At 48.2% G+C, this 17521-nt stretch overlaps 3 protein-coding genes across 3 annotated transcripts; 1 reads left to right on the forward strand and 2 right to left on the reverse strand.

Moving 5' to 3' along the window:
- Positions 1-612: 612 nt before the first annotated feature.
- LSM2 (LSM2 homolog, U6 small nuclear RNA and mRNA degradation associated) lies at positions 613-5713 on the reverse strand. Its single transcript, XM_060111093.1, has 5 exons — positions 5453-5713; positions 4777-4844; positions 1399-1429; positions 1221-1280; positions 613-1111 (listed from the first exon to the last, which is right to left on the reverse strand). The coding sequence occupies exons 1-5, from the start codon at positions 5453-5455 to the stop codon at positions 986-988; spliced, it is 288 nt and encodes a 95-aa protein (XP_059967076.1). The 5' UTR covers positions 5456-5713; the 3' UTR covers positions 613-985.
- A 1091-nt stretch (positions 5714-6804) lies between these two features.
- Positions 6805-10520, reverse strand: LOC132496775 (heat shock 70 kDa protein 1-like). Its single transcript, XM_060109279.1, is given in 3 exon segments — positions 6805-7686; positions 7688-9041; positions 10426-10520. Coding segments are annotated over 2 exon segments (1929 nt in total). The 5' UTR covers positions 9029-9041; positions 10426-10520; the 3' UTR covers positions 6805-7098.
- Positions 10521-10918: 398 nt separating this feature from the next.
- LOC132497783 (heat shock 70 kDa protein 1B) lies at positions 10919-13353 on the forward strand. The gene has a single exon (XM_060111272.1). The coding sequence runs from the start codon at positions 11139-11141 to the stop codon at positions 13062-13064; it is 1926 nt and encodes a 641-aa protein (XP_059967255.1). The 5' UTR covers positions 10919-11138; the 3' UTR covers positions 13065-13353.
- Positions 13354-17521: the final 4168 nt, after the last annotated feature.

Here is a 17521-nt window from a genome sequence, read left to right on the forward strand (position 1 = left end):
GCAGCTGGGGAAGCGGCGGGGAGGGTGCTCCCTGACGCGGGCGCGGATCCACTTGGGGAAGGTCCCTGGTGTCCAGGTCCTCCCTGGTCCTCATTTCCTCCTATGTGGGAAGAGGGAGTCACGCTGGATGGCCTCTAAAATCCCTTCATGCTGAGAAATCATATCTGTAGCGGCAACTCTTGTTTGCTAAACGAGTGAAAGTGTTAATTCCCAGTCACAACTCTCCACAGTATTTTGTCACTTGTATTTATTTATCTGCAATAGATATTGGGAAAGAGTGTACTGGTTTGGCTGGGCTGAGGAAGAAATCCAGCAGCATTAAACGCATTTTGGTGTCTCATTAGCTTTCATGGTAATAGGACAGCAGGCACTCATAGGTACAGTATAAGCAAAAAGCTGCGATAGGTAGGCCATTTAGGTAGGGGAATGTTCAGGAAACACGTGTAGTCTAGTTGAGGTAATGATATGGTTTATACCAAGGAGAGTAGCAGCAGATAATGCTGGGATGGATTGGATTCTTGGCTGGGGTAATGAGAGTAACAGGGCTTAGATGAATTTAGCACCCCTTTCCCATTCTCCAGCCCCCTTCCCAAAACACACACAGAACCAGAATTTCGTCATAAATTTTATTCCCGATGCGGGACAGATTCCTTCCATCCCCAAAATGAATCACGTGCTACCCTGGAGAGATCTGGGAGATTTTCCCACCGTCTCCAGGGAAGAAGTGAGAAAGGCAGGTGCTGGGGACAGGGAAGGCTTCGCGGTTCCCCAGCCTACTTTTCCTCCCCTTCTCAACAGAGGACAGTTGCTCCCTACTATTATTCCTCTCATCCACATCCCTTAAAAAAAAAAAAAAAAAAAAAAAAAAAAAAAGCCTTTGCTATGTAGAAACAAACAACACCTCAAGTATGGGAGGGAGGCCTCCCGGGCTGGGACATGAGGTTAAGGGTCACCAGTGGAAGGAGGGGGAAGGGAGGAGGAGCCATCACTGCTTCTGCTGCAGGGCCTCCTTCCTTGCTGCATCCTGTAGCAACTGTGTGTCGACCTCATCTGCTGGCAACTGCACATAGCGAACTACTGAGCCCCGGATGAAGCAGTTCTTCACTGATAACTAGACAAAGATAGACAAATGTGAGAACACCCTTAAAAAATGTCCTCTATCCACCCAGGGACCTCCTGCTTTGAGAGATGTTTCCTCTTCTCTACCATCCACAACTCACCATGTGAGGGTATTTCTCAGGGTCTGTGACACTGATGTCAGTCAGTTTGATGTTGAGATACTAAGAAAAGAAGATGAACGCCATCATTAGACCTAGAGACAAGACGAGTGTACGCAGTCCTTAACCTCTCCCATCTCCGTCCCCACGACCCCATTCAGGGCCCTTATTATATTCTCACCTGATCCACAGAATGGAGGGTTCCACAGATGCTGTCAGGGGCAGAGAGAGGGTAAAACCCAATTAGTTTATACCAAAGTCAACATAGGGGTGACTGCAGAGCAGGGATAAGAGCATGGTTGGGGGAAATAAAGGACTTGAGGAAACCAGAAAAGGCAAAACCAAAAAGGGATATGTCTAAGCTCTGGACTAGGAAAGTAGCTGCTTCCAGAGCAGTGTGTTATTTTAGACCTCTGAAAAACAGCAGTGTGTTATTTTAGACCTCTAAGATAACCTCTCCTCTCCCTAAACCAACTCACTCTCAGTAGCTACCATTAAACAACTGGTATGGGCTAGACCTGTATTCTGCATATTTGTAATATTTACAGCCACTTCATAAGGTAGCTATTAACCATCCAGGGGCTCAGAAACGTTTTATAACTTGCCCACGTTTAGAACAAACAGAGACTTTGGTTCAGGCCTGTCCAACCCCCAGAACCACCAGCTAGTTTCAAATACTATTGCTTTGGAATAGTATGTAGCCTCATATGTAAAGTAGGTAAAGTAGGTAGCTAGCAGTGTTCTCGATGATGCAGGCACAGGGATGTCCTCCCCCTTCCTCAATCCTTGAGCCCCCCGCAATGTTAAAGAGGAATGCTATCTAAACACCAGTGCTCCAAGCCATGCTACCTCTCCCAATCCTTTCATTTCTGCCAATAGTTTCAACACGAAGTCTCACAACCTCAAATCCTGTAAGTTGTACTTCTCCACCCTCCATGTCCCATGAATCCCTATGGTTTGCTGATGTCTTTCTAACATTTCTGTAATTCTCTTTGTAGTATGATTTCTACAAACCAAGGTCTAATGACTTTACATCTCAATCCAGGCCAGCCTCCAACCTGGCTGCCTTCATCCGAACCATTCTGCATGTCATCACCAGATTCTAAGTTCCTTAGAACTGGTTCTCAAATACTGATGTGCGCTCAAAGTTTCATAAGTCCATGACAAAAGAGGAAACGCAGGCTAGTGTAGTGTGTATATAGTGTGCTGGAGGTTGTCATTGGTTTCCTCCTAAGAATAACTGCTCTTTAATTGCCCTTCCTTTTTTTGTATTAAAAAAATATGATTGTTAATAAATGGCAGTTTAAAAAATATCCTTACCTTGCCAAACTTCAAGTTGTCAGTTCTCTGTTGGCCCTAATTTTTGTAAAATTCTAAGTGTCTGAAATCCAGTGTCTGAGACCAACTGCCTCAGTGGTGCTTTTACCACATCCCTGGCTGCTAAAAAACTTCTGACAGCGCCTTATCACCCACTGCAGCAATGCAGTAACTTTCAGGAATTGCATAAGGTGGTAACATTTCCTTCAGTCCCTTTAGAATGAGATATTTAGGACAAAAGTGGTCTGACAACCAGCACAAGAGAAAGAGCTCTTCTCCCAACCCAATGGATTACCTTCGAACCTTTTAAGTCCTTGCTTTAGGTTCTGGGGCTATAACATAACAGTTATTCTTGCCATGTGGAAGACCCAGGAAGAAGAGGAAAATAAAAAAACAAGTCATCTCACAGAATTGCTGAGGGTAGTTGTGCTTTCCACACTTGTCTCTATATGGACCCAATCTATCAATATATGCCATCAATACCACATGCATTGTCAGTGCCATAAATCGAAATCGCTGATCTAAAAGGCAAATCCCTTGCCTCACCGTTCCCTGCCATGTCAATGCCTCCCCCACTAAGAAATTGTCTCACATAGAAATGAAGAAGAAACAATTGGGGAGAGAATACATTCATTCAAACTTTCTAAAGGACAATCAGATAATATGTATCAATATTTTAAATGTACATTTCACTTAAAGGATTTTTTTTCTAATGAAATGAGATGTATACAAAGATGTATGCATGAGGATGTTCAGGGCAGTATCATTTATAAAAGCAAATAATTGGAAACAGCCTAAGTGTCCCACAGCAAGGTCTTGGTTAAATTAGTTCTAGCCAGCTAAGAAAAATGCCATTCAGACATTAAGAACGTTAAAACGTTAAATATCAACTTTATTGACATGGAAAATATCCGCAACATACCATTAGGTGAAAGCAAGTTTCACAATTGCATAGAAATTATGACCCTGTTTTTAATTTTTAAAAAGGGGTCGGGGGGCAGACAGAATGGGATTTAAGTTCTGGCTTTGTCTTTCAGTATTTGTGTAGACTTAATCAAATTTCTTAACCTATCCAAGCTTCAGTTTCCTCATGTGTAAAACAGGAACAGTAGTATATGTCATGTAGAGGTGTTCTGAGAATTAAATGAATTAACAAATGTGAAGTATTCAGAGTAGTTCTTAGTCTATAGGAGGTTCTCAAATGTTGGCTATTTTTTTTTCCTTCAGCACACATTTATTAAGCACCTACTATATATTGATACCAGGCCTGTGCTAGACATTAGTTACACAGTGGTGAGCTTAAACATGGTCTTGGCCCTGTAGGAAAGATAGATCCTAAACAGTAAATACACTTCTATGAAATCACAACTTGAGAAGCACCCACTAGGAAGGAGAAAAGACTCTTTGACAGAAGAGTCTATTTGGCTAGGGACTTCCCTGGAGGTCCAGTGGTTTAAGACTCCATGCTTCCAATGCAGGGGGCACAGGATCAATCCCTGGTGGGGGAACTAAGATACCACATGCTGCGTGGCACGGGCCAAAAAAAAGAAAAGGAGGAGTCTACTTGGCTAGAAGAAGAAGAACCAGGAAAGTCCAAGGATACAGCATTTAATCCAACTCCTGAAAAATGACTAGAAGCTAATGATACAAGGGGATAGGGGATGTAAAAGCAGTATGGACAAAAGGGGCTGCATTGGTCTTCTGTTTACCTTTTATATTTTCTTCAACAAAAAGGAGATAATGCCACATATACTATTCTGCAACAGCTTTCCATATTAATACATCTCATTTCTATGTGAACAGCTATACTATATGGAAATACCACAATCTAACCCATTCCCTATTTATGGCTCTTTTAATTTTCCCCCAACTTTTGGCTATTACAAAAAAAAAAAATCTACCAACATCTTTGTACACACATCTTTACTTGAGGAACCGATACTTACATTTCTAGAAGTTGGGTCAAAGGAGTATATAATCAGAAAAACAAAACTAGGTTTTGTAAAAAATGTTATTGATGCGTGTGCCCTGTCTTCTCTCCAGTACTTACTACTTACACAGTTCTTTGTATTTTTTTTCCAATACAAGATACAACTCCTCAGCTAATCTGTAAGCTTGAGGCACAAGTCATTTATTTCCTTTGGATCCCTCCCACCTTGCCTAGCCCTCAAATACTTGTTAAAGAAGTTCCAGGGCGCTGGGCACATCGACCTCCTACAGACTTGGCAGAACAGGTACCTACCTCAGGTCATTCTTGAGTTCCACGACCACATCCTTGCCCACAAGGGACTTGAAAAAGGAATAGAAGAGCTATTGGGCGAGAGGGGGAAAACCATCATATGGGAAGGGACATGGTAAGAGGCGTGTCCCCCTGCTAGTATTACCAAATACTGGTATTGGGATCCCCGCCACATTTCTGGCAGTTCTCAAAACTTCACAGGAACACTCGGATCAACAGCTGGAGCCCAGATGATTATGCACACTACCTCGAGCCCCTGACCTAAAGCCCCAGAGAGAGGCTCTGCGCTACACACCTCGGGCTCGTCTCTCAACGGACGACCTCTCCCAGGGTCCTGACCACGCCTCCCAGAGAACTGTAGAAAGTATTCCACCCGCACCCTCCCGGAGCCTGTTCTCCGTCAGGGAAATGATCCTCGAGGTCTAGCTGTTCCTACTGCTGTCTCCGCCTACTCTCTGTTTTTTAATTCCTTTTTTCTCATGGGGGGAAAAATTCCTATTTGCTTCCAGGTCTGTCCTCAAAGAACTTGAGGCGCAGGAACTAAGGATGGAGGGAAAAGTCCTAGGGCCCAACGCCAGCCCAGAAGAACAAAGCCCCCAGAGGGACCCCCCGCCGCCCCCAACCGTCCCAACCGCCCGCGCTCCCCGAAGGCGCCCCCTTGTGACGTCACGGTACCTACCATGGTGCTTGCGCCGCCGGGCGCCCGCCAGACCGGGAGAGCGAGGGCCGGGCGCAGTGGACCGAAGGCCTGGCGGCAACTGGAACACGAACCTGCGCGTGGGGCGGGGCGGGGTCGCGCAGGCGCTACGGGAAGCGCCGCGGAGAGCTCCGAGGGGTGGAGGACAGCGCCCCGCGGGCTCGCGGCTCGGGGAGGTCGGGGTGGGTAGAGCCCAGGGGAACGCCAAAGCCGGGAAAGGGGCGGAACTGATCGCCTTCCGACTTCCTCCCGGAGTGGCAGGCTCCCACCGCGCAGGCGCGGGCCCCAGCTGCTGCACGGGCGTCGGGGAGGGTGGCTCACCGCCTCTCAGGGGTTTTTGTTCCTTTCTATGACAATAAGTACAGTTCCAGCATGATTTGCTCATACTCTAAAGACACTTCCTATTGCAAACTGCTGGGGAGCTTGTGAAACCCCATGATGATTTGTACACTTTTCTATGTATGGTACACTTTGATAAAAGTAAAGAAAAAAAAAATGTTGAGAAGTCCCGGAGATGAGGAGCCTGCGCACATATCTCGATTTTATCAAAGGTTCCCAATAAAGATATTACTCTCTCGGTCCACATTTCTTTTACGGTTTTGCCTAGGACTGTCCTGTAAAGGACTGAGTAAAACCAAACAGTCTGGCTCGGGGCTAGAAATACCCATTCTAATATTTTCACTTAAAAAATATTTCCCTCTCAAACAGAAAGGGACACAAATGCAGTTACACAGTTACACGTACTTCTATACTCAGGTCCCCAAGGCTTTATGAGTATGCGATATTATGACACAATCGGTGAAAATATTTTTTAAAGGAATAAGATTGTAATACATCTTCCATTTCTCATCTTGCATAAAAGTACACATTTGTTAGGAGTTTGTTGTAGAAATATTTTCAGCATGTAAAGGACTGTATAATGAACTCTGTGAGTGCACAGACGCTGGATCTCCTAGGCCCCACCTGTAAGTGACATCAGGACATCAAGCAGAAGTTTGGGCCCTCACCACGGCCCCCACCCACCCACCCCTGGAAGCAGCTGAACCCTAAGCACAGAAATCAGTCTATCACTGAATATAAGCAGTAACTAATTAGTAACTACTGTAACTGGGGCTAAAGGTGCCTGATGATCAAAAGTTGTTTTTTCTTGAAACAATTAGCTCATGAAAATTCAAATACTTTGGACTTATCAGCTTAATCATTCATAATAAGCTCACAAACAGACCACAGACGCTCTCTCCAGGAGCTCTCCTTTTCCCTACTTTATAAGATACACTCACAGTCTAAAAATACCAGAAGTAATTTGCTTTAGGAACAAATTTATTGAGGGACAGATAACCATCCACACAGGAAGAATAAAGTTGGGGAGGCTGGAAATAAATAACAGACATTCAAATTCTTCAAATGGTTCAGAGAGAGGCCTAGTTTTCCTAAGAGTCTCAACCCAGAGTCAGAAACAGGATGTTGGAGTGTGAAAAGATGGTATATAAGACTCCTCTATCAGAATCCAAAAGGGATGGTAACTTAGCTTCAGGTCCAGTCAATTCAGGAATCATAACCATGTTCAAAGATGAGGGGAACAAAATTCATCTTAGAGGCACCCTAAAACCCTCCAGCTCCAGAAAAGATTAATCTACTTCTTCAATGGTGGGGCCTGTGGCAGCCCTTCCAGGTGTATACCCTGTTGCACAGGAAGGCCCAGTGCATCCTCCCTGGTAGAGCTTTGTGATGATTGGGTTACACACCTGCTCCAACTCCTTTCTCTTATGATCAAACTCATCTTTCTCAGCCAGTTGATTGGCCTCCAGCCATGAAAGGACCTCACTGCATTTACTCAGTATTTTCTTCTTATCAGACTCATTAATCTTGCCCTGTAGACCTTCATCACTCACAGCACTCTTCATGTTAAAAGCATAGGATTCTAAGGTATTTTTTGCAGCAATTTTCTCTCTCTGGACCTCATCCTCAGCTTTATATTTCTCAGCATCCAGAACCATGTGCTCGATCTCCTCCTTGCTCAGCCGGCCCTTGTCATTGGTGATGGTGATCTTGTTAGCCTTGCCTGTGCTCTTGTCCATGGCTGTGACATTGAGAATACCGTTAGCATCGATGTCAAAGGTTACCTCGATCTGGGGCACTCCCCTGGGTGCAGGAGGGATTCCACTCAGATCAAAGCGCCCCAGCAGGTTGTTGTCCCGCGTCATGGCCCTCTCGCCCGCCCTCGTACACCTGGATCAGCACGCTGGGCTGGTTATCTGAGTAGGTGGTGAAGATCTGCGTCTGCTTGGTGGGGATGGTGGAGTTGCGCTTGATCAGGACAGTCATGACACCCCCAGCTGTCTCCAGCCCTAAGGACAGGGGAGCCACGTCCAACAAAAGAATGTCCTGTACCTTTTCAGACTTATCCCCCATCAAAATGGCTGCCTGTCCTGCAGCCCCATAGGCAACTGCCTCATCGGGGTTGATGCTCTTGTTGAGATCACGACCATTAAAGTAGTCCTGCAATAGCCTCTGAACCTTAGGGATGCCGGTGGAGCCCCCTACTAAAACAATGTCATGGACTTCAGCCTTATCCATCTTGGCATCCCAAACAGACTTTTCCACAGGCTCCAGTGTGCCCCTAAACAGGTCTGCACACAAGTCTTCAAACCGGGCTCTGGTGATGGATGTGTAGAAGTCAAAGCCTTCATAAAGTGAATCAATTTCCAAGTCGGCCTGGGTGCTGGACGACAGGGTCCTCTTGGCCCTCTCGCAGGCAGTGCATAGCCGCCTCACCGCCCGCTTGTTCTGGCTGATGTCCTTCTTATGTTTCCTCTTGAACTCTTCCACAAAGTGGCTCACAAGCCTGTTGTCAAAATCCTCTCCACCCAGGTGGCTGTCCCCAGCTGTGGCCTTTACCTCAAAAATCCCATCATCTATGGTCAGGATGGACACATCAAATGTGCCTCCACCCAGATCAAAGATCGGGACATGTCCCTCTCCCTGCCCTGCTTTATCTAAGCCATAGGCAATGGCAGCAGCTGTGGGTTCATTGATAATTCTTAGCACATTGAGACCTGCAATCACACCTGCATCCTTGGTGGCCTGGTGTTGAGAGTCATTGAAGTACGCTGGCACGGTGATCACAGCATTGGTGACACTGTGGCCCAAAAAAGCCTCAGCAGTCTCCTTCATCTTAGTCAGTACCATAGAAGAGGTTTCCTCAGGGTAGAAAGATTTTTTCTCCCCTTTGTAGGACACCATTACCTTGGGCTTGCCTCCTTCATTGATTACTTGGAAAGGCCAAAATTTCATATCTGATTGCACTACAGGATCATTAAATTTCCTGCCGATCAGCCGTTTGGCATCAAAGACAGTGTTCTGGGGATTCATGGCTACCTGGTTCTTGGCCGCGTCGCTGATGAGCCTCTCGGTGTCCATGAAGGCCACGTAGCTGGGGGTGGTGCGGTTGCCCTGATTGTTGGCGATGATCTTTACTTTGCCATGCTGGAACACCCACACACAGGAGTAGGTGGTGCCCAGGTCGATGCCAATGGCTGTTCCCTTAGCAGCAGCCATGGTTTTCCTAGGCCTGTGGGAAAAGAATGAGATAAAATTTCAGAGAGAACTTTTAATTTTTATTTATTTTTAACTGTGGTAAAATACACACAACATGAAATTTACCATCTGAACCATTTTTTGGCATACAGTTCAGTCGTAAGTCCATTCACATTGCTGCCCAACCAGTCTACAGAATTTTTTATCTCTCAAAACAAATTCTATACCCATTAAACAACTCCCCATTTCCCCCCTCCTCCAAGCCCTTGGAAACCATTAGCCTACTAGTGGTTTTCCTTTTGGCCTACTTTTTTTTTTTTTTTTTTTCTTTTTGCGGTATGCGGGCCTCTCACTGTTGTGGCCCCTCCCGTTGCGGAGCACAGGCTCCGGATGCGCAGGCCCAGCGGCCATGGCTCACGGGCCCAGCCGCTCCGCGGTATATGGGATCCTCCCAGACCGGGGCACGAACCCGTATCCCCTGCATCGGCAGGCGGACTCTCAACCACTGCGCCACCAGGGACCTTTTGGCCTACTTTTTGTCTCTCAGAATTTGACTACTCTAGGTACCTCACATTAGCGGAATTACACACTGTTTTTCTTTTTGTGACTGGCTTATTTAACTTAGTATAATATCCTAAAAGTTCATCTATTTTACAGCGTGTGTCAGAATTTCCTTTTTACGGCTGAATAATTTTCATTGTATGTATATACCACATTCCTTTATTCATTCCTTCTGTGGCACTTGGGCTGCTTCCACCTTGTGGCTATTGTGAATAATCCTGCCACATACTGTGTGTGCAAACATCTCTTCCAGACAAGGTTATGTACAAGGTAGACAGAAGAACTCCTAGCCAACTCCTAGGACAGCGTCATATGCTCTTTTCAATTTCTCACAGGGCCAGACTCAACTGTCCTGTTCCTCTGTCTGTGACTTTTTTTTATTCTGGTATTGTACCTGTCTCCTTCTGAACTCTGATTATTTGAAGTTCTTGTCGCCACAGGAGACATCAGTCACGTGGGTTTAGCAACCCTGCTGATCGCCTTTTACCCTCTGTTAGGGATTGCTGGGAGTATATTTGGGCCAGTCTGAAGACGGCTGCTAGGAACCCAATCAAGCCCTCATGAGTTTTCTCAGGTGAGGTGGTGCTCTCTAAGGCTGTCTCTTTCTCTAATCTTCTCCCAAGTAAAACAACTGTTATCTGGAGACAATAACAGACCAGCTCCTTCACTTTTTTCTGGCAGCTCTGACCAATCCCAGCCACCTTTGAGGTCCTTAAACGATCCCCCTTCCCTGGCTGGCCCACATCCCCATACCTTAGATTTAAACAAACTAGAGAACTTTCCAGCACTTCCTCAAACAAGGACTTATTCGTCTTGCCTATTCCCAGCCCATTCCAAACAGAGTACTCGTGGCTCACCTAGTGTCCCGCCGCCTTCGATGCAGTTTGTTACGGTTCGTTTTGCGGAGCGCCTATAACTTGGGGCTCCCTCAATATCCAAACTGCACAGCCAGTGTCCCCCCACCCCCCACCCGCCCTGCCCTACAACTTTGAGCCGGGCCCAGACCGGTCATCCTGACTCCCTCCTAGCCCATGAGGTCAGAAGCAGCATCTCCATTGTAACGCAACTGCGGGGACGACGTCATCGCCCCCGCCCCCCACCGGACCCGCAAGCTCCTCCCACTCCTTCCCCACCCACCGTCCCTCCCCGAGCCAGTGCCAGCCAGCAAGCCCCAGAAGACTCTGGAGAGTTCTGGGAGCGGCAACACTCAGGGCGCTGATTGGTCCCAGAAAGCCGGGGGGTAGGACCTGAGGCGAAACCCCTGGAATATTCCCGACCCGGCAGCCCCACTGAGCTCGGTGACTGGCTGAGGAGGGAAAAGGCGGAGCTTGATGAAAAACCATAAACACAGAGCCGCCCGCAGAGAAACGGAGAGCCCGGACAGAGCTGCTAGGATTTGGGCGGCTGGTGAGCGCAGCTTCCGCAGACACACTATCTGCGAGGACCACCCCGAGCGGCACCGGCGCGTTCCGTTTTCGGATTCCGAAAGGACCGAGCTCCACGTCGCTGGACTCGTTGGCCGTTTTCAGGTCTGAAGTTCGTTGCGGAGCCGAGAGGGCAGGACACCGGCATGGCGAAAAGCACGGCCATTGGCATCGATCTGGGCACCACCTACTCCTGCGTGGGGGTGTTCCAGCACGGCAAAGTAGAGATTATCGCCAACGATCAGGGCAACCGCACCACCCCCAGCTACGTGGCCTTCACGGACACCGAGCGGCTCATCGGCGACGCGGCCAAAAACCAAGTGGCGCTGAACCCACAGAACACCGTGTTTGACGCGAAGCGGCTGATCGGCCGCAAATTTGGCGACCCTGTGGTGCAGTCGGACATGAAGCACTGGCCCTTCCGGGTGATCAACGACGGTGACAAGCCCAAGGTGCAGGTGAGCTACAAGGGGGAGACCAAGGCGTTCTACCCCGAGGAGATCTCGTCGATGGTGCTGACCAAGATGAAGGAGATCGCCGAGGCGTACCTGGGCCACCCGGTAAGCAACGCGGTGATCACTGTGCCGGCCTACTTCAACGACTCGCAGCGCCAGGCCACCAAGGATGCCGGGGTGATCGCGGGGCTGAACGTGCTGAGGATCATCAACGAGCCCACGGCTGCCGCCATCGCCTACGGCCTGGACCGGACGGGCAAGGGGGAGCGCAACGTGCTCATCTTTGACCTGGGCGGGGGCACGTTCGACGTGTCCATCCTGACGATCGACGACGGCATCTTCGAGGTGAAGGCCACGGCCGGGGACACCCACCTGGGTGGGGAGGACTTCGACAACAGGCTGGTGAACCACTTCGTGGAGGAGTTCAAGAGGAAGCACAAGAAGGACATCAGCCAGAACAAGCGGGCCGTGAGGCGACTGCGCACCGCCTGCGAGAGGGCCAAGAGGACCCTGTCGTCCAGCACTCAGGCCAGCCTGGAGATCGATTCCCTGTTCGAGGGCATCGACTTCTACACGTCCATCACCAGGGCGCGGTTCGAAGAGCTGTGCTCGGACCTGTTCCGGAGCACCCTGGAGCCCGTGGAGAAGGCTCTGCGCGACGCCAAGCTGGACAAGGCTCAGATCCACGACCTGGTCCTGGTGGGGGGCTCCACCCGCATCCCCAAGGTGCAGAAGCTGCTGCAGGACTTCTTCAACGGGCGCGACCTCAACAAGAGCATCAACCCCGACGAGGCGGTGGCCTATGGGGCGGCGGTGCAGGCAGCCATCCTGATGGGAGACAAGTCTGAGAACGTGCAGGACCTGCTGCTGCTGGACGTGGCGCCCCTGTCGCTGGGGCTGGAGACGGCTGGGGGCGTGATGACTGCCCTGATCAAGCGCAACTCCACCATCCCCACCAAGCAGACGCAGATCTTCACCACCTATTCGGACAACCAGCCCGGCGTGCTGATCCAGGTGTATGAGGGCGAGAGGGCCATGACGCGGGACAACAACCTGCTGGGGCGCTTCGAGCTGAGCGGCATCCCACCGGCGCCCAGGGGAGTGCCCCAGATCGAGGTGACCTTCGACATCGACGCCAATGGCATCCTGAACGTCACGGCCATGGACAAGAGCACGGGCAAGGCCAACAAGATCACCATCACCAACGACAAGGGCCGGCTGAGCAAGGAGGAGATCGAGCGCATGGTGCAGGAGGCGGAGAAGTACAAAGCCGAGGACGAGGTCCAGCGCGAGAGGGTGTCTGCCAAAAACGCCCTGGAGTCGTACGCCTTCAACATGAAGAGCGCCGTGGAGGATGAGGGGCTGAAGGGCAAGATCAGCGAGGCCGACAAGAAGAAGGTGCTGGACAAGTGCCAGGAGGTGATTTCCTGGCTGGACGCCAACACCTTGGCCGAGAAGGACGAGTTTGAGCACAAGAGGAAGGAGCTGGAGCAGGTGTGTAACCCCATCATCAGCGGACTGTACCAGGGGGCGGGTGGCCCCGGGGCTGGCGGCTTTGGGGCCCAGGCCCCTAAAGGGGGCTCTGGGTCTGGCCCCACCATTGAGGAGGTGGATTAGGAATCTTTCCCCAGATCGTTCATTTTTTATGGAGACAGTTGGGATCCAAGATTTTGCATTGCCTTACGTATCTGCCTTTCATCAGTTATCAGCTATGCAAATTGTTTGCAAAGTTGAACTGTGTCTCTTGGTGAAGTTATGAACTCTTTTTCAGCGTGTGAGCGTAGAGATGAATGTATACTGCCATCTTTTGTCAATTTTCTGCTTTGTAATACTCATGCCAAACTCAGGCTTCCCCCCCCACCTTTTAACTGATTACTTCTAAGTAAATAAACTCAAAATAAGTCGAGTGATGTCTGTCTCTGTTTTATTTTGAGGGCAGAAGGGTCTGCATAGGTTCTCTTTCTTACAGAGTCTAAAATTGAATGGCAATTTGCCTCTTAGATAAGGTCAGGGATCTGGAAAGTAAGGATATGTATAGTATCGTGACACACGTCTTTTAGGCAAATAGTATTCTTGGGAGCTACAAAACTGTGAATTTGAATGCTTTGGGTTTAGTGGGTCCAGAAAAAATATTAAGAGGTACGGGCATGGTGGCCTCAAGGTGGCTGAGGGGGTAGAGGCTTTAAGGGTGGCCTCAAAAGGAGCTTGTGCGTGGGAGTGTTCTGGAGAAGCAGCCAAATAGGAGAGGCAGTTGGATTGGAAGGTCATGGCTCCTGCTTCCTGTGAGTACACGTGATATGTTAGAGCCCTGTTACTTAATCTGGATTCAGCATGAAAAAGAGGCTAAATTGGCATTGAAGAGATGTGAGTTCAAGCAATGGCTTTGCTAGTTATGCATGAATGCATTCTCCACTGTGATCCCTAATTCTCATATTTTAAAATGGAGGGGTTTGGCCTCATGCCTCAATCTATATTTCTTATTTCTGAAAGAATGCTGAGATAAAAATGCCACATTTCCAGCAGTGGTTACCTACATTTTAAGTATCCCAGTGAGTACCTTAGGGAGGTGTCATAGTTTCATGCCTCAGCAGGGGGACCCCAGTATTTCAGTGCTCTTACCTACCGGGCACTGCACAGGGGCCTTTTAGGTGTTTATGAATTCTCATTCCACTGCACTGAGTATAGGTGGTGTTTGACTTCCACAGGTGAACATATGGGGAGACTTAAAAGTTACTGGCCTAACTAAAATTTATTTCAAGGTTAAAAACATCAGTTCAGCAAAGATGTTGAACCTGGATTCCAACTCTGGGTTCATTGGTTTTTGCCCTGCTGCCCCAAGTCCACAAGGCTTTGTGTGTGCATGTCTGGTTCTGGGCTATGTTTCTACTCTGGGTTTCACAATCAGTATTCTTTCTGCTTTAACTCTGTATGATCGAAACAATTATGTCAGATAAACAATAGGGTTGATGACAGAGTTTTAGTATTTGTTAGTTTAGAAGAGTGATAGAAAAAACTTGCAGCCCTGTACCAGGAAGACTTACCACACACTTGCTTCCCCTTGAGATGCTTCATACCCTAGCTGCTAGCATCCTAGAAGTAATCTCCACAGCCTCTTTGTTGGAAAAGGCCTGGCACAATCCTCAAGGCTTGGGGAGTGAGCCCTTTTAGAAATCAGTTGTGTCTGGGGTTTACAAAGATTTTGGAACTAGGTAGCGGTGGTGATTGCATAACATGGGAATGGGCTAGGTACCACTAAATTGTACACTTGAAAATGGTTCATTTTATGTTATGTGAATTTACTTCGCCAAAAGCAGAAAAAAAATTGTGTCAACATTCTATAAAAGCACTTTGTGAGTTTGTATACTTCAAGGCCCACCAAACCTTTCACTAAATACTTGCCTTTGAAGAAAATCCAATATTATGGGAATAACATGTATACGTAGACCTTGCCCTGTAAGTATGGAAATGGAAATGCTTAGACTTACAGGCCAGTTTGTAAAGACACGTTTAATCCTCAGGGTAGTTGAACTGTAGCGCTGTGGAGTCTAGCCACAATGTAAGTCAACCTTCATGGGGGTATGCATTTGCTACAGGACCTCCTCTACCCCATAGAGCTGCAGTAACATTTGTGACTGTCATCTGCACACAACACAGTAACTCTTCAAGCAGCCACTACCACTACTTTAGGGGGAGGTATCAAGGGATGGGGAGGGTGGGTGGAAAAGGGCGGAGATTGGGAAGGACCTAAGAAACACCTTTTGATAAGAGAGGTTAGGGAAATCTCCAGAAATTACCTTGGAGAAAATGAGTTCCTACGACTAAATCAGTTAAGGTTATTGAGGGTGTTTTATTGATACTAAGAAGTCAATATGTTATTGCCTTGATAGCATATACCCTTGCACGGAGTACTTTGAAAATAATCACTTTTTAAGTTCCAGATGAAGCTGAGGGAATTGCAGAACTAGCAAAGAGAATGCAATGCCATCCCTGGAGAAAGTGGTGTTTTGGGTAGCAGCAGGAACTTTGGGGGAGAGGGGGTGCATCGAGATAATTGTAGATGAGGAAAGAATTTTTTAAATCTAATACCTTCCCTAATTCCAATCTCACCTGTCTCCCTATGCCAGCCCTCAGAAGGCAGGTGGCTATGGTAATGCGACTAATTTTATGTCTTTTAAATCCAAGATATTGTGTGATTAGTAACATACATACTGTTATTCCTGGTGTTTAACAGGGTCCTGTCATCAAAAATGAAGAAAAGATACCAAAACAACAAAAACGTTTATAAATGTGAGAGAAGTGGGCAGAAGCATGGGCTTTCAGTTAAAAGAGGTTGTTTCAGGTGAAAAACCAATATTGGCGATTTCTGAGGGGGAGATCCTCACGCTAGGAATAAGAAACGGTAACTGTCATCATACTTTACGCCAACTGATCACCTTAAATCCGTCCCCGAGGGTCACCCGTAAAGTATCCAGTGCAGTTCTGTGAGAGCAACCCCACCAGCCCCCTCGCCCTCTCCTAGCTCCAGCTCATTTAGAGACGTGAAGGGATCACGTAGCGCCGCGAATTCCGGATGCCGAGGTCAACCCGCCCCACCCCCAGCCCAGCAGAGGATCGGAGCAGAGGGCACAGCGGGGGAGGAGGAGGGGGGGCATAACGGGGCAAACAGGGTGGGAAGGCGGGGGAGTTCGGAAGGCCAGAATCACCCCCGACGGTCTTCGACCATTTTACCCCTCCAAACGTCCCCACGAGAACCAGGGACTAGAGTCGGGTGGGGAAGCGGCAGAGAGAAGCCAGCAAGCTCCCATCTATGGTCCATCCCTGCACAGGCGGTGGGGCCTTCTCCCGTCTGGCCACCCAGTTCATCCGGCTTCCTAGTATCAGTTACGAACCTTTCCAGTGTTTTCATCCAATAAATTAGCGAGTTTGAGTGAAACTCTAAAGGTCTCTCCTTTATTTACTTCTTTAATCCCATTTTGAAAAAACAACCGAAAACCGCCGGCACCGGACAGGCAGCTCCGCGGCCAGCCCTACCGTCAGGCCCCGCCCCGCCCCTTTTTCTCGGGGTCTTAGGGCTTCTGGCTCCTTGCCCCCGTTTCAGGCTGTGCCAGGAACTTTCTGGAGTTCTCTGGGCTCGAAGGCGGGGACTGACTCGGAACAGTCCTCAACAAACAAACTGCCCCACCCAAGTCTCCCTACCCCCCAACCCCACTCTAGGATATCAAGCTTAGTCACGGCTCTACATTTAGTTTCCAGGAGATTCTTAGAACTGGGTGCCAGCCTAGCCTTAGTAACGGGGCTCCCCCTCCTTTCCCCTCGTAACAACCGACCAGTCTGGGATGAAGGGAAGAGAAGGTTCTGGGAGAAGCTGGAAGGGTGGGGTGGGGGTGGGGCGATGGGGGAGATAGTTGTGAGTCAGAAGCAACAGCCTGGAGGGGAATACCTGCTGGTCACATACCCCCCATGGTGCACAAAATGCGCGCAGAGCCCTGACATTCACTCTTAACTATCTTCTATGGCCATTTGTTTTCTCCTTTTTAGAGTGAAAGGGTAAGGTCTACGTGCCAGCATTGGGAGGAGTCCAAAATAGAAAGTATGAGGACATGTAGGTTCAGTCACCGGTTCTGTAATTATCTGTCTAGGAGACCAGACCAAGCCACTAGACCTCTGATCTTTTGTGGTTATGTTTGAAAATGTAAAGGTTTGGCTGAAGGGCTCTGCCTAAAAATCTTAAGATAGTTTCTATGGTAAACTGAAAGTAATACTATAGTCCTGGTATTAACCCCAACCTTCAGTAAGAATGATTGAGATATAACAGACCTGAGAGAGTGTGGGACCCCAACAAAAGAAGGGAGAAGGAAGCAAACTTTTGAACACTACTCTGTCACAGACACTGAACTAAGGCCTTATAAGTATTATCCTTGTAGTTGTCATCCTATGAAATATTAATTCTAATTTAGATATACAGAGACGTGTAATTTAGTTAACTTACAAGTACTTCATTGTGAAAGAAAGAAGAAAAACAGCCCCAACAACGAAGTGGAGTCCAGATGCAAACCCAGGTTTTTTTCCATGCT

Source organism: Mesoplodon densirostris, chromosome 10, assembly GCF_025265405.1.
Source record: "Mesoplodon densirostris isolate mMesDen1 chromosome 10, mMesDen1 primary haplotype, whole genome shotgun sequence".
NCBI classification, from domain to species: Eukaryota; Metazoa; Chordata; class Mammalia; order Artiodactyla; family Ziphiidae; genus Mesoplodon; species Mesoplodon densirostris.

Bases quoted from the DNA above. Each gene is read 5' to 3' on its own strand.
- LSM2 (XM_060111093.1), bottom strand. The intron at 1,281-1,398 runs GTGAGAATATAA...TTCTTTTCTTAG, and splicing joins CCCTCCATTCTGTGGATCAG to TATCTCAACATCAAACTGAC. The intron at 1,112-1,220 runs GTGAGTTGTGGA...ATCTTTGTCTAG, and splicing joins CTGAGAAATACCCTCACATG to TTATCAGTGAAGAACTGCTT.
- LOC132497783 (XM_060111272.1), top strand. From the start codon at position 11,139: ATGGCGAAAAGCACGGCCATTGGCATCGATCTGGGCACCACCTACTCC.